The sequence below is a fragment of the Hyperolius riggenbachi genome, chromosome 2, assembly GCF_040937935.1.
Source record: "Hyperolius riggenbachi isolate aHypRig1 chromosome 2, aHypRig1.pri, whole genome shotgun sequence".
NCBI classification, from domain to species: Eukaryota; Metazoa; Chordata; class Amphibia; order Anura; family Hyperoliidae; genus Hyperolius; species Hyperolius riggenbachi.
In genome coordinates this window covers 463,314,659-463,330,568 of record NC_090647.1, presented here as the reverse complement: position 1 = coordinate 463,330,568, position 15,910 = coordinate 463,314,659, and the positions used below count along the sequence as shown (strand labels likewise).

The 15,910-nt window shown below is 46.3% G+C and overlaps 1 protein-coding gene across 1 annotated transcript in view; it reads right to left on the bottom strand.

The window, feature by feature from the left end:
- Nucleotides 1–12,283, bottom strand: part of SPAG5 (sperm associated antigen 5) — a 99,677-nt gene extending 87,394 nt beyond the window's left edge. Inside the window, exons 1-4 of the mRNA XM_068270157.1 lie at nucleotides 12,175–12,283; nucleotides 6,261–6,341; nucleotides 2,990–3,100; nucleotides 1,364–2,811 (exon numbers count right to left, since the gene is read on the bottom strand). Of these exons, the coding sequence (XP_068126258.1) occupies nucleotides 1,364–2,811; nucleotides 2,990–3,100; nucleotides 6,261–6,317 (1,616 nt within the window). The 5' untranslated portion in view covers nucleotides 6,318–6,341; nucleotides 12,175–12,283. The remainder of the gene's footprint in view (nucleotides 1–1,363; nucleotides 2,812–2,989; nucleotides 3,101–6,260; nucleotides 6,342–12,174) is intronic.
- Nucleotides 12,284–15,910: the final 3,627 nt, after the last annotated feature.

Here is a 15,910-nt window from a genome sequence, read left to right as displayed (position 1 = left end):
TGCGCATGACGTCACATCCGCCCAGGACTTCCGGTATGCGCTCCTGCCGCCATAAAGCTTCTGCATCTCTGGGAGAAGCCTCCTCCACGCTGTGCGCTGGACCAGCCGAGTCCCCTGCTCAGCCTTAGTATGCCCGCGCTGCACCGCTGCCCTCGCCGCCTGACGTAGTAGCACTGGAGACCTCTCAAAGCGTCCCGTCCGGGACAGGAAAAACAACTGGATACCTTTGGTGGGTAACATCTTTATATACTACTCCTGCCTGCCTATTATGCAAATTTGTATCTTCTAGCTTCCTGTCCAAAGTTTAGGAGGGAGACAAGTCTCATAGGAGGGGTGCTGTCAGGAGGACGTTCTGGGAAATTGAATAGTTTGGTCACAATGAGGTTTCATTCATTTGCCGTAAAAAAGGAAAAGCCTTCAACCCAAAGAACACCATCCTCACGGTCAACACATGGTGGTGGGAACCTAATGCTTTGGGGGTGCTCTTCAGCCAATGGCCCAGGGAACCTAATCACAGTATAAGGCACCATGAAAAGAGAGCAATACATGAGGATTTTCAATGACAATATCAGGCAGTCTGCAGAGAAACTTGCCCTTGGGCACCAGTGGACATTTCAGCATGACAATGACCCAAAACACACAGCAAGGGGTGAAGAAATGTTTAGTAGACAACAACATTAACGTTTTGGAGTGGCCCAGCCAGAGTCCTGACTTGAATCCAATGTAAATAAAAGCTGAGAAGTGTTTTTTTCCCCCCACAATAATGCCTCTTGTACATCAGATTATCTTTTGGGAGACACCTATGTCATTTCCCATCACAAAAATACTTGCTGGTTGAATAAAAGTAACTAAGTCAAAATTTGCCAGGGGGTATGAATAATTATGGGCAGCACTGTATATGTTCGTCTGGCGATTATAGCCCGAATGGTTGGTTCAGGATTTGCCTGTGTGTTAGGCCTATGTCCCACATCTGGATGGAACAGCTACAATGAAAAGAAGTACCTTCACTTGTAGTCCGGTGTCATCATCTAAACTGACTTATTAGTCTTGGCCCTTTGTCAAATATAAAAACCATTGTGGAACACAGTGAAAAGATTTGCACACCCTTGGGTTAGGGAATCACAATGACCATATTGCCCTTCTCACTAATGGAATACAATTGCCAAACCTAATTCGTGCAGGTGGGCCCTAAAAGCTAGACTGCCTTATAAGTTTAATGGTCACAAACAGGTACTGAACAAACTGCCATTATCAGCCAGAGGAGTAACTGTACTTTTGCACATGTGGTTGCTTTCTGCACCACTTTCAGAAAAAAAAAAAAAAAAAAAAAAAAAAAAAGAGTTATTACTTCATCTATACTTACTTCCAGAGTAAGGAATCGGTCTCACAAGCATTATCTTTTGCACTTCTCTCCCCTTTTCCCTTCAGGTTCCATGACGTGTTCATGCTTTTGTTAAGCAGCATTACAGGGGTGGTCCATACGGATTCATCACAGGTTGATGTTGGGGTCATGAACGTACCGGCATCTTGAGTACAGGCCAATACCCTTGGAGTCATTTTGTTACAAATTTGTCTGCTCATTGTCACTTTAGGAGCTGACAGTGTAGGAATAATCGGGGTAGGGCAATTACAGTTAGTTGATGCTGGATCAGCAGCCAAGTTGAAATTGCTATCTGTTGGAGGCTTTTCATCAGCTACCTTGATACAATCTTGATCACTTACATAAGAATTAGGAGTACTTCCTACAGTAGGAAAACAACATTTATTTGCAGACTCGTTTGTATTATGTGTGGTGTTCTCAATACTGAGTGAAGATGACCCATCAGAAGTGGTTTCTGCCAGAGGTGGAGCATCCAAAGGCCCCAAAGATTCATCACATAGAATGGCACGGCTGACAACACTATCATGTCTGTCAAGTACCACTGTTGCCCAAGAGCCAGCTGAAGCTTCGGCTTCTATTTGCTCATTCTTAATGCCATTCACTATGTCGGCTGGAAGAGACTGATCCAACTCCCCAGACTGGATCTGATTGCCAGCAGGGCTGAGATCCAAAGCAGGTATTGTTGAGAAGCTCTCTTCTATCCCTAAAATATCCATATATTTAATCAAATCTAAAATCTCTCCACTTATTGAAAAAAGTCCAGATTCATTACTGAAATGAGGGGTTATCATTGGACTGGTTGAAGATTCCTCATTACAAGATCCAGATAGAATTGTGATTTCATCACTTCCCCTGAGACATGCTTCACGTTCCATGGTGAAGGGTGTGTTTTGCAAACCAGAAGAGACCTGATCGCACAACAAAGCAGATTTAACATGGTCTTTAAGTTGTTCAGATCTTTCCATAAAACCTCCTGCTGTGCCATTACAATCATCAATGCAAGTGTCTGAGGAGACTCCCTTTTGGCAGTTAGTACTTTCCAAGAGATCATTCAGTTCAGACTGATTTTCTGGTGCTACCAGTTGGCCTTCTGTCGTATGTGAAGGTAATGTGACCGCTGTGTGGCAGTCAGCATTATGGCAATTAATGTCCTGGTTGTCAGGAGCAGTCTCGTGGGTCTGGTTTGAATATACAAGACCTGCAACAAGTTCAGGGTCACACAGCTTGCCACACTGACCATCTTTGTTTAAATCGGAAGCGGACTTCATTGGGATAACTTTTGACTGGTTGATGTCCAAGGAGAGAGCAGACTGTGCATTATTTTGACAGTAACTCTGTGTCATCATTGTCATGTTCGCTTTGGAATTTTCATCAGGTCCTGGGTCAACCCAAATACTGATGGAGGTGCTGACTCCCACTGCAGAATGTTCCTATAGAAGAAACAAGTTGTCAGTGACTTTCACAAAACAAAAAAATAAAAATGACAAGACACTAATCAAGTGTTGGCGGACCACCAATCTGATGGTGATGGAGTAATGCAAGCCAGTAAAACAATCAACATTTCCGAATGAATTTTGTACATCTACATTTTGGTCCTATTCAACATACCTTATGTGGGATGCCAGTGTTGCTGGTTCTTTTCGGAAGGGGCAGTCTTTGGTTGTTCAGACTGTTTGGATCAAGGGCACCAAGAGTCCGTCCAACGGATTTACGGTGTGTCTACAAACAAACAAACACAGAACATTTATATCGCGCTTTTCTCCTGGCGGACTCAAAGCGCCAGAGCTGCAGCCACTAGGACGCGCTCTATAGGCAGTAGCAGTGTTAGGGAGTCTTGCCCAAGGTCTCCTACTGAATAGGTGCTGGCTTACCGAACAGGCAGAGCCGAGATTCGAACCCAGGTCTCCTGTGTCAGAGGCAGAGCCCTTAACCAGTACACCATCCAGCCACTTATGTATGAAATATGTATGAAGAGAAAATACTTGGATAAAACAGAATTTCATTTGCTGAACTACTAAATGACATCAGCAAAAAAGCCAACAGCGTTATTAAACAGGCAGCAAACTAAAAAACCCCTCTGGCCTGATCACTCCCTTTGCCACCTGGATCTTTGGTAACGGGTTCTGGTATCTTCAGCCAGTCGTGCATGCGCAGTGCATCGGTGCACACACTCCCGTCTCGCTCCTGTGACCAGGAGTTCTTCTCCTGCGCAGCAGTATTGCGTAGGTGCAGAAAGCTCCTGGTGGCGGGGAGGGTGTGTGTGGCCCGGGCTGCGCATGTACAGTATGCCCCGACTGGCCAAAATACCGGAAACCCATTACTGAAGTTCCAGAAGGCAGAGGAGGATGCGAGGGAGCGATCAGAGGAAGCCTCAGGTATGTATTAATTTTTTTCCACTCATCTCTGGTTTCCTTTAACTTCAACCTTGAGTAACCTGGAAAGATTGACATCGGAAGAGACTGTTTGGTTTGTAGGGGGGGGTATTAACAGCTTCTTATTTAGCTGTGTTCGGGGCCTCTGCCTTATGGTTACCCAGATTATCGGATGGTGCTAGAAGGAGATGCAGGGGCCCAGGTCATGCTGGCAGGGCATGTCAGTTCAGTATGTAGGCGAAATGTGACCGGTCTCAGATGGGCTGTACAAACTGCAGTCAGAGTCCACCGACAGCTGCACATGTTCTCAGATAGGAGAGGCAGAGCAAGATAATTTTATACAGTGGGCTGCCTTCTGCACCTGAAGGTTCTGTCAACATGCAATGAGATAAGTATATGGGAGTAAAGCCTGGTTTAGCAAACCCTGATACTACAGCACTTCTGTTCTAATAAAACTGGTTTGCGGCCCCTGAGGGACTCTGTATCTGGCTAGAGTAGAAAGTGGATGGGCCCATGAGCTGTGGTTGTTGGCCGGGCTGGCAGCCACTTATAGCCTGCTTACTATCTACACACTACCCTGGGCCTGTGTGGATTACCTCAAAAGCACCAGCCGGTGAAACCTTTGCTTCCTGTGTAAGCTCCTGCCTGATCACTGAGGGAATGACCGTCATCTGTGACTTGCTTGTGCATGGCTGCAAATCTACAGTACCATCCAGGCTGCACAGAAATGTGGACATAGGAGCACACTATCAGTACTGTACACCTACATTAAATGGTGACACCTATGCTTCCTGTGCAAGCTGTTGCATGATTATTGCATGCAAATCTCTGTATATTGAGTACTGTGCATTTTGATCTAGCTTAGATTCCATCTGTGCTTGCTTGCTGCAAGAAAAAAATGACTCCCAATTATTGACTCAATTAAAGAGAATCTGAAGCTAATTAGAAAGAGGGAGAGGGAAGGCTCTGGATCCTAATGAGCCCCTCTATTCCTCTTGCAGTCCCTGCTTTCCAGCGCTGGCTCCTCCATTCAAATCTCCCACCACAGGAGGCTTCGGGATCCCAAGTGCTCCAGAACATGGGCGGCTCCGTACTGGAACGCATGGACCGTGAGTGGAGAGGGAAGGCTCTATAGGACCCAGAGCCTTCCCTCTACACAAGTATTTTTGACTTTAGCTTCAGACTCACTTTAAAATACAGTATTATACAGTATACTTTATATGTTTGAGTTTGACAATGTTTGATACAGTAAACTTTTTAACACCTTGGAGTTTAAGGGATTCTACTGTAGTAATTTCACGTGCGTCACTCAAAAAGCACATGGCTAAACAAACAAACAAAAAAAAAAAAACACACCATCAAAACAACTATAATTGCTGCCTGTCCACCATTACACTCGTTGTTACTGAGTATAATTTATCTTCGTCTTTCCGTGAGTGTACTCATTTAAGGGCTAAAGGCTCGGCAGACCATAGAGGAACATAAAGGAGGGTGTGATGGATACTGAAAGTAATATGTGGGCACCTTGACCTTGGGAGGATACTGAACGATGAACTATACAGCAATGCAAACACAAACGCAGAAATTTAAAGTAGAGCTCCAAACAATATAAAAAAAACCAGCCATGTGAAACAGCTATACTTCTCTCCATACCCCATGAGAGTCACAAGTCTAAATGCTCCCTTGATTTGAGCCAATGCTATCCCCTTTCCAATTCACAGTTCCAATCACAATACTTTTTTTCCTGTGAGATAAAGTCACACAGTAAACAACTCAGTTAGCCAGCAACACAAGAAAGCAACAGTAACAGGAATGTGCTTTTGTCCAAAATGTGATAGTTAGCAACTACCGGTACTTTAATACAAGTGTACTGCCACATGGTAGTGTAGTTAAACAGTCGGTACTATTTTTAATGTCTCGAATTCCACGTTAGGCTTGGTACACACTACTCCTTTTACAGATCGGATCCATTTGAAACAGATCTGGTTTGGTATTTTTTTATCTTTTTTTTTTAACATTTTAAATATGTTTGGAGCATAGATTTCCAGTCTGTGGAAACATATGGCCAGGATGGGGTGGAGTGGGAGTGCTAAACTGGCGGGAAAGCAGCCAGGATGGGGGGCTGACATCGGACGCACCCCCCCCCAGCTATTTCTGCTAAACTTGTTAAAATGTAAAGTATGCGCTGAGCGGGGGAGCGTACCTTCTCTCCTTGCGTTCCACCACTCGACTTTACTTCGCCCTCTATACTTTGGAGGAAGCTTGGATGTCTGAGTCTAGACTGGCACACGGGTGTTTCACAATTAGAGAGCATTGCACCAATAATTTAGAACACAGAATTCTGCATGGAGGAGGCTATAGCCGAACAAAAGCCACCAGTCATTATGTGACCAACAGGCAAGGAAAATTAAAAAATAGAAAGCAAAGAACAGCTGACAAACAGTAACTTTTTGAACAGCCTCGGCTTTAATGCTGGGCATACAGAAGTGGATAGGAAGACAACTTACACCATGACTGCCTCGAATGTCATTTTCGTTTGAAACAGGAGAAGCTGGAGACCACATTTTCTTCTTATCCAGGTTCTTAAGCTAAAAGACAAAGTTTTCACATTGGTTGGGCTTGGTGAACACCAAACAGGAAGAAAACTTATAACTCACAGAACCAAAATTGTGAACACAGCTTTACATCTTGGCGCTAGTCCACTTTGGGGGACCCAGCAGAAAACATCAAAGGGAAATTCAGCTAATGTGATTGGGTGTACAGCACCTTCTCAAACTGATAGGTTACCGATAAGTTGCAGTAAACTATGACCACACTATCTACCCATTCACAACTCTTTGTGCTGTAGTGGGTACTGTGATTGAAGAACTCTTCCTTATCCTACTGGGTCCCCTAAAGTTGATTAGCACCTAAATCTCTGCCTTGAAAATGATTGCATATCCTTACAGGAAATCTATGAATGGGGAGGGTGGAGTTGGCTTTTACTTAGGGCTTCTTCTAGCCCCCTGTAGTCTTTAAGGCCCCTCCGTGTCCTACGGCCCCCTCCATTGCTCCGTCCCAGTAGAGTCCACAACCCAGCTGGGTCACGCACCAGCATTTGGGAGGACACCAAAGGACCTTGAAGTGTACCCGAGGCAACACAGAAGGGGCAGATGGGAAACAGACATATTCCCTGCTGCAGGACATGCATGTATCTCCCTCCCGTGCCACTCTCTACCCCACGCAACACAGGCCAAAATTGCCAACATGCAGCAGGTCGACATCTTGAGGGCGTAGGTGGAGAAGCACTCCTTGCTAAACGCCCACTGGAGGCGGGAAGGTTTCCTCAGATGCTATTGGGCAGCTCTGCTTCTCCCCAGCCACTACCTGACCTCCCTGCACTCAGCTCTATGAGAGACACACAGCTCTGTAAGATTACAACCCACGGCTGGGATCTTTTGCATATGCATGCCTCCAGTGATAATGCTCCCAGTGCCGAGAGCACTTTGCACTTGCGCAATTCAAATCTTTGTGACCTGCGCAAGCACAGAGCATCCCGGCTATGGAAGTGCAATCACGAGAGGCATGTGCTGTACCCACACAAGATGCCAACCCTGCCGCAGGTCGTAATCTTACAAAGGATGTAGCGGCAGCCTGGAAAAGGAGCGGAACTGCAGCGTGGGCACTGATAGACGGAAAAAGATTCCTCAAACACATTTTAAAAAAAGAGCTTTCAATTTTTCTGTACAACCAATCATTTGTATCAAAATTGAGATAAAACTGGATCATGTATTGAATTGTCTGTGGCCACCTTTAAGAGGTGGCTAATTTGATAGATTTGTTATCCAAGGTGCTTAGTTTACCTTAAAAAAGGAGTACTGTAGGGGGCTATGGGGAAAAAGAGTTAAACTTACCGAGGGCTTTTAATGGTCCCCCGCAGACGTCCTGTGCCCGCACAGCCACTCACTGATGCTCCGGTCCCCACCTCCGGTTCACTTCTGGAATTTCCGACTTCAAAGTCGAAAAACCACTGCACCTGCGCGACCTTGTCCTCGCTGACATCACCAGGACATCACCTGCGCAGTATGCTCCTGATGAAGTCAATGGAAGCGAGGACACGGCCACGCAGGCACAGTGGTTTTCCAACTTTGAAGTCGGAAATTCTAGAAGTGAACCGGAAGCGGGGACCAGAGCATCAGTGAGTGGATGTGCGGGCACAGGCCATCTGCGGGGGACCATTAGAAGCCCCAGGTAAGTTCAACTTTTTTTTTCCTCCCCTGCAGTACTCCTTTAAAGTGACTCTGTAACAAAAATTACAACGTTTTTTCTACCATCCTACGAGTTCCTAAATCTATTCTAATGTGATCTGGCTTGCTGCAGCTCTTTCTACTATAACCATCTCTGTAATAAATCAATGTATCTTTCCCCTGTCAGACTTGTCGGCCTGTGTCTGGAAGGCTGCCAAGTTCTTCAGTGTTGAACTGTTCCACTATGCACACTCCAGTGTGTGTTTTATTTACATAAGCCAGCAGCTTCTCTGCTATCTTATCAGTGATAGAAGAGAGCTGGATAAAAATCCTCCTCTGGAGGCTGTGAAAGGAGCTGGTCTGTCACATACTAAGGAATTAAAGACATAGGCAGAGCTGTCTGCAGGAAGCCTGTAATGTTCAGTGCATGAGAGAAGCTGGGGACAGAAGGTAAACACACACAAGTGATCTCTTGAGATTCAGAAGTAAGGCTGTATACAGCCTGCTTGTGTATGGATGTATTTTCTATGTGTGGACATGCTGTACATCAACCTACTTCCTGTTTTGGTGGCCATTTTGTTTGTTTATAAACAAACTTTTTAACCTTCCTGGCGGTAAGCCCGAGCTGAGCTCGGGCTATGCCGCGCAGGAAGATATCTCAGCCCCTGATGGAGCGATTTGCTCCATTTAAAATGCTGTACGCGCAGCTAGCACTTTGCTAGCCGCGCGTACAGCTTGATCGCCGCCGCTCTGCGGCGATCGCCCGTACGCAGCGGCGCAAGAGGGCGCCCCCCCCCGCCAGAGCCCTGCGCTGCCCGGACCAATGAGTTCCGGGCAGCGCTATGGGCTGGATCGGAGGTGTCTGACGTCAGGACGTCGGCTGACGTCCATGACGTCATTCCGATCGTCGCCATGGCGACAGGAGAAGCCAAACAGGGGAGCGCGTTATATACGCGTTCCCCTGTTTGCTATTGATGCCGGCGACGATCGCACTAGAGGGACACATGCGCCCTCTAGTGGTGTTTCATGTAGCTACCACTCTGGTAGCTTTACATGAAACACAAAAAAAAAATTTAAAAAAAAAAGGATTTTTGCCATTTTGGCAAAAAAAATTAACCGCCAGGAGGGTTAAAACAGTTTTTGACTACTTTTAATGCGGCGGGGAGCGGTGAAATTGTGACAGAGGGTAATAGGAGACTTTTGTGTGATTTTAACAATACAGATTCTCTTTAACCACTTGATGACCCAGCGTTTACCCCCACTTAAGGACTAGCGCTGATTTCGCTGATCTGTGCTGGGTGGGCTCTACAGCCCCCAGCACAGATCAAACACCAGGCAGAGCAACCAGATCGCCCCCCTTTTTCCCCCACTAGGGGGATGATGTGCTGGGGGGTCTGATTGCTCCTGCCTGCATGTGGCTGGGGGGGGGGGGGCACCTCAAAGCCCCCTCCACCGCAGGATTCCCCCTCTCCTCCCTCCCTTCCCCGGAGATCGGAGGCTGCACAGGAACAGATCTGTCCTGTGCAGCCTCTAACAGGCTCCTGCCTGTCATGTGACAGCGATCCCCAGCCACTGATTGGCCGGGGATCGCTGATCTAGTACAACGCTGCTACTGTTAGCAGCGTTGTACAAATGTAAACAAAGCAGATTATTTCCGCTTGTGTTTACATTTAGCCTGCGAGCCGCGATCGGCGGCCCGCAGGCTATCCACGGAGCCCCCCGCCGTGAATTGACAGGAAGCAGCCGCTCGCGAGCGGCTGTTTCCTGATTAATTAGCCTGCAGGTCCTGCAGCTGCCAATTTGCCGACGCGCGTTATGAGTGTGCTGTCGGCAAGTGGTTAACTAGCTGTCAGCAACGCGTTTCTGGATAACGCTTTTTACTCTAGATTGTAAGCCTTTTTCAGGGCCCTCTCTCCTTGTGTATCATACTTTATTGCACACTCCACCCAGAGTAATGTGAACTTGTACTACTGGGACTTCCACTCCAGTGCCAGATCTGGCATTGTATTACAACCTGTATTGTGTTGTGTACCTTATTATCTGTATTGTTATTGCATCTTATTGCTTACTACTTGCATTGTGCTGTCGGTCACCCCTGTCTGTGATCTTATGTATTGTACAGCACTGCCCAATATGTTGGTGCTATATAAATTCAATAAATATTAATAACAATGGGTGAATATATTCAGATTACATAGACACTGACCAGGATTTGAAACAATGTAGGACATGTGCGTTGCAGCGCACACATAGTGTGACTGCAGCCTACTTTAATTATTTCAGATATTAATGGATGCAAAAAGTTTGTCATACTTTCTCTCTTGCCAGGTAATTAGCTCATTCGAATTCTGAACTGAATAGATTGTAAGTGGTATCAATCACAAGAAATAGGATTTGCCTTAAAAAAAGTGGATCCGAGGTGAACTTTTACTAAATGCATAGTTGTGTTCCTTTCCTATTGGTTATAGGGCATTCCTCAAGCCAAATACTTTTTTGGTTTTGTTTTAATACTCTAATTCCCTATAAACTAAATAAACCACACCCACAGGTTTTCAGAGAGCCTTGGCAGTTAGAGATGCGAAGTTCGGATCTTTTCAATGATCCGGATGATTCGAATCGGATCATTGAAAAGATCCGGATCTTTGATCCGAATCTCGGATCATTTTACAAGGGAAGCATTCGGGGGTGAAATGACTAGCAGGACAGAAGAAGGGGAGGGGGGTGGACACACAGAGAGAAGGGGAGAAGATGGATAGAGGGTAGGGAGTGGAGAGAGAAGGGAGGAGGGACGAGCAGAAATGTTTGTGTGCACACAATACCCACATGCTGCAATCATTATGCTTTACATGTATTTCACCTATAAGTTCATCTGTATACTCCTAGCTTCCATTCCCCAAAGCATTCCCAGAAGTGAAGTGCAGCTGTATAGAGCAGTGCATGAGGATCATAATGCACAGCAATCACAGTGCCTGCAAAGTTACTGAGCTGTGCCAAAAGTGTTCTGTAGTTGTGCACAGTGAACAAATTGGAAAGACAGCCTGTAATGAGCAGCAGGTTATAGCCAGTATGTGTGCTCTACACATATCTGGCAGTGGCACCAAGTCCCCTCTCTCATCTACCTGTCCCTGCAAGCTCCCCTCCAACTCAGCGATCCATCTCTGCTCTGCTTCCACTCCGCTGCCCGCTGAGAGGGGGCGTGTCGCTCCTGGACCCGCCCCTTTTGCGATCCGAATCACTCATTTTGATGATTCGACTCACAAAAGAGATTCGGAACAAAGATCCGAATCGTTCATGATCCGGACAACACTATTGGCAGTAGCAAGTAGTGATGGGAATTCCGGCTCTTCTCGGAGAATCGGCTCCCATCAAAGAACCGGCTCTTACGGCTCTGAATCGGCTCTTCATTACATATCACTAGACACCACTCAGAATTGGAGTAAAAGCCCCGCCCCCATCTCCATGACAACTCCAGACTGCTTCTCGGAATGGGGCAATCCCTCCTTGTACTGCTCTGCTCCGCCCCATACACTCCTACAAGCTGGAAGAGGAGGACTACATCTCCCAGCATGCCTCAGCACCCTTTATTACAGAGCAAATCAGAGCTCTGTGGGGCGGCTGAGGCATCAGCTCTTTTAAAACTGAGAGCCGGCTCTTGTCGTTCGCAGCAAAGAGCCGGCTCGTTCGCGAACGACCCATCACTAGTAGCAAGGGCTCATGGAGCACAGTCTGGGCAGGAGGTGGAGGTGTTACTAGCCATTGATTTCAGAGGCAGAGGAGGGGGGGGGGGGAATTAGTTTTTTTTTTTGCTCAAGATACAGATAAGCCTGCCTCTGTGTAATGTTTACAAACAACATGGCTGCTGTCATTGTATCACAGGAAGAAATAATTTTCTATTAAAGCTGTTTGCAGCTAGATTTGCTGTGTAAACTATCTAAACTTTAGATACGATATATAGACAAGTTACTTGTTATAGTTAGTTTTTCATCTCGAATCCGCTTTTTAAACAATTTCTCAGGTTTTCTATAAGTAAATGAAGCAAGAAGACATGCTGTAGGCAGCTACTCCATTCTCCCTTCAGTGTCACATACAACATACATGAGTCACTGTGAGGGAAACGCTGGCATATATAAGCACAAGCCAAAACTCTCAGCAGCAAAGCCTACGCGCCAAACACTACACACCGCTCTCGCCTTACCTGTTCTGTTACTTCCGATTATCGTTCCCTTTCACTTATTCATTCGTTCCCCCTGCGCCACAAGTTCAAATAACTCTCGTGAATTCCCAGTGGCTGAGGTAGAGCCAATCACAAGCTGGCTAATCCTAGCGTTTCACGCCTCGCTTCCGTTCAACCAACCACTGACTGCTCTTCCGCTTTCTCCTTGTCACGTGCTTGGTTACATTGTGTTTACCCACTGTTGGACAAATACGTCAGAGGGAAGGGCTAGTTTAGAATGGAACATGTGAGTCGGGAAGTTTGACAGTTGGAAGTGGTGGTGATGCTGTTCTCGTATCGGTTATGTTGGGCTGTTCTCGTCTGTAGCTCTTAAAAGTGAACCTGAACCGAGTAAACATTGTAAAAAATAAACATATGTTGTACTTGCAAATAAATATTGCATACCTTGCGTCAATTCCTCTCAGAAGCTCATCATTTTCTTCTACCAAGGATTCCTAATGCTGGGTACACACCATGCGTTTCCCTGCGGGTCGATCGGGATCTATTCAACTATTTCCGACGTGCTCGATTGGGGCGTCGATCGTTCCTGCCGTCGATTTGCATGTTAAGTATGCAAAATCGACAGCAGGAACGATCGACGCCCCAATCGAGCACGTCGGAAATAGTCGAATCGATCCTGATCGACCGGGAAAATGCATGCTGTGTACCCCTCATAACAGTTCTGGCTAGGTCTTGTTTCTCAGGAAGCTGAAAGCTACTACTGTATAATTTTTTTCATCAGTTGCGATCTTTTATGCATGTTGGATTATTATGGCTCTGTACAATTTAACAAGCTGACACATCATTGCATTCCAGCGGTTCTGGAGGTGTGTTTAGCTTCTAAGGGTACAATGGTTAATTTGCATATATTCAGCAGTGGTGCTCTGGGAGACATCTCGAGCTCACTCCAACCTGAATTATCGCAAATTCTTTCTGTTTTAGGAAAGCAAATTTTTGTTTTTCATTATGATTTTACGATCGATAGTAATCGGAAGGTAATTATCAACTGTTCCCCAAAACGGGTCGATAGGGCATTTTCTCTCTGACAATTCGATTGTAATATCCAATATTTGGATTAATTACAGTTTCTGTTCCAATCGACCATACAATGGTTTTTCACACACTGCACAATTTTCTGTACAATTCGATCGTATAAATCACATAGAAAGAGTGCATCTGAAAACAGTCCTGATTCATTACAGATTCAGGCATTTTGATTTAACATGGCTAAATGTACTGCTTTAGCAGCTGCTCATCTTTTTAAGCAGTGTATGGTTAGATAACATGTTGTTTGACTGGATTTTTGTATGACAATAAACAATTGTTTGATAAGCACAGGTAGAGTCACCAGAGTCTTCTATACACAATAATTGATTGTTTTTCTGGTTGACGCTCCCATGCAGTAGTTCATATGTGGCCGCCCACTATAATACCACTATAACGTACGGTGTAAATTGGTTTCTTAATTTATTATCGTTCCGCAAATCAATGCCATACTGATGTATACACACATACAATGGTTCTTGTGCCTCCGCAAGTTCCTTTTACTTTACATTAATCAATAATTTGGTGGTTGATTAGTAACTACATACCGATGCATTCCTTCATTGAACCAAAATCTCAGCTATCTTCTACATTTCCAAAAGCTTTTAAAGGAAACCTGAGAAGATAGAACAAAAAAGTTTTATACATACCTGGGGCTTCCTCCAGCCCCCTTCGCGCTGATTAGTCCCTCGCCGTCGTCCTCCGCTGCCTGCTGCCTCCACCAACCGGCCCAGTAACTGTGGGAGTCAGGGGCTTACTGTGCATGCATGGCCCGGCCACGTGCGCTCCACCATAGCATTCCCGCTGCCAGGGGCTCTCTGCACCTGCGCAGTACTACTGCGCCAGCGCAGAAAGCTCCCAGCTGCGGGAGCGAGACAGGGGAGTCACTTGGCCACAATGCGCCAGTTCCGACTTGCTGATTTACTGGCATGAATTGCGGAGGTTGCAGGCCGCGGGGGAACACGACGAGGGAGCGATCAGGCCGAAGGGGGTCGGAGGAAGCCCCAGGTATGTATAAAACTTTTTTTTTCCATCTCTGGTACACTTTAAGAATTCAGTCCTGATTCTTGGACGATCCAGTTACTTAATTAGAGTTGTATATCTGCCCATGTGTACCCATCTTTACCCCCTGCCCCCCCAACCCTCCCCTCCAGTATGGGTAGCCAGACTCACCCCCCAGTATAGGTAGCCAGATGACGAAAAACACCCCTTCCCCAGTGCAGTCAGCCAGACTCGCCCCCTAGTATAGGAAGCCAGATTTCTACAGTACTGGCAGCCAGCTTTACCCCTAGTATAGGTAGCCAGCTTCCCACCTCTGGTATAGGTAACCAGATGACCCCCTCTCCCAGTATAGGTAGCCAGATTTGCCCCCCCAGCAAAGTTAGCATGATTACCCCCCAGTATAGGTAGCCAGCTTCAACCCTTAGTATGGGTAGCCAGATTCAACCCCCAGTGTGGGTCGCCAGAAGTACCCCCCAGTATAGATAGCCAGACGATCACCCCACTCAGTTTCGGTAGCCTGATGCACTCCAGTTTACGTAGCCAGAATCTCACCCCCAGTAAAGGTAGCCAGATTCACTCCCCAGTGTAGATAGGTAGATGACTCCCTCCCCCAGTATAGGTAGCCAGATTCGCCCCTCCCACCAGTATAAGCAACATAATTACCCTTAATATAGGTAGCCAGCTTTCCCCCAGTATAGAAACCCTGATGTCCCCCCCCCAGTATAGGCAGCCAGATTCACATCCCAATATGGGTAGCCCCCCATATAGGTAGTCAGATGGACCCCCCAGTATAGGTACTCAGGCAGCCAGATCCCCCTCCCCCCTTTCCCCAGTATAGGTAGCAAGATTCACCCACTAGGATAAGATAGCCACGTGAACCCCCTTTTAGTATCGGTAGCCAGATTCACCCCCCCCCCCTGTATTGGTAGGCGGATGTTACCCCCCCCCCCCCTCCCCCCCGTATAGGTAGACAGAACACTTCCTTTTTCCGAATACATCTTTGACGCGAGTGCAACCTGTCATCACAGGTGTCACCCGTTTTGCAGTGACACCCCCATTTTTTTGGCCGGTACCCCCATTTTTACCTTGCTAAGGATCAGATCTTTTGTTATATCCATATGTGCAAAATCTTAAAACTGCTCTTGAATTATGAATTTTCTGCATTGCTGCTTTCCTTAGTGGACCTCGGCTTATAATCCATATTCATGAAGCACAATTATTATCTCTAAATATTGCTAATTACAGTACTTATATGGAGGCAACTGGGAATGTCATGGCCAGTGGGGTAGCTAAGGAGCTGTTGGCCCCGATGCAAGTTTTACATTGGGGCCCCCCCAAATCACTCTATACATAACAATTGATATGGCGCACCAGAAACTGTCAATGGCAACTACAGTGTCAGAGGAGGAAGAAGGGAATGGGGAGCACTTTGTTAATGATTACCAATATTCAAAGTATCTATAGAAATGATTGTTATAAGCGCAGGACCAATAGAGAGCGAATACTGAAGATGAGGGTGGGCCCCTCGGGGCCCCGATGCGGTTGCAATCTCAGCACCCCTTATTGCTACGCCCCTGGTCATGGCAAGTATTATGCTTGATCACATCACATATGCTTACTTCTGATCTGTGGGCGCTTCCATTGGAGAGGTCCACACAAGTCACATGACAGT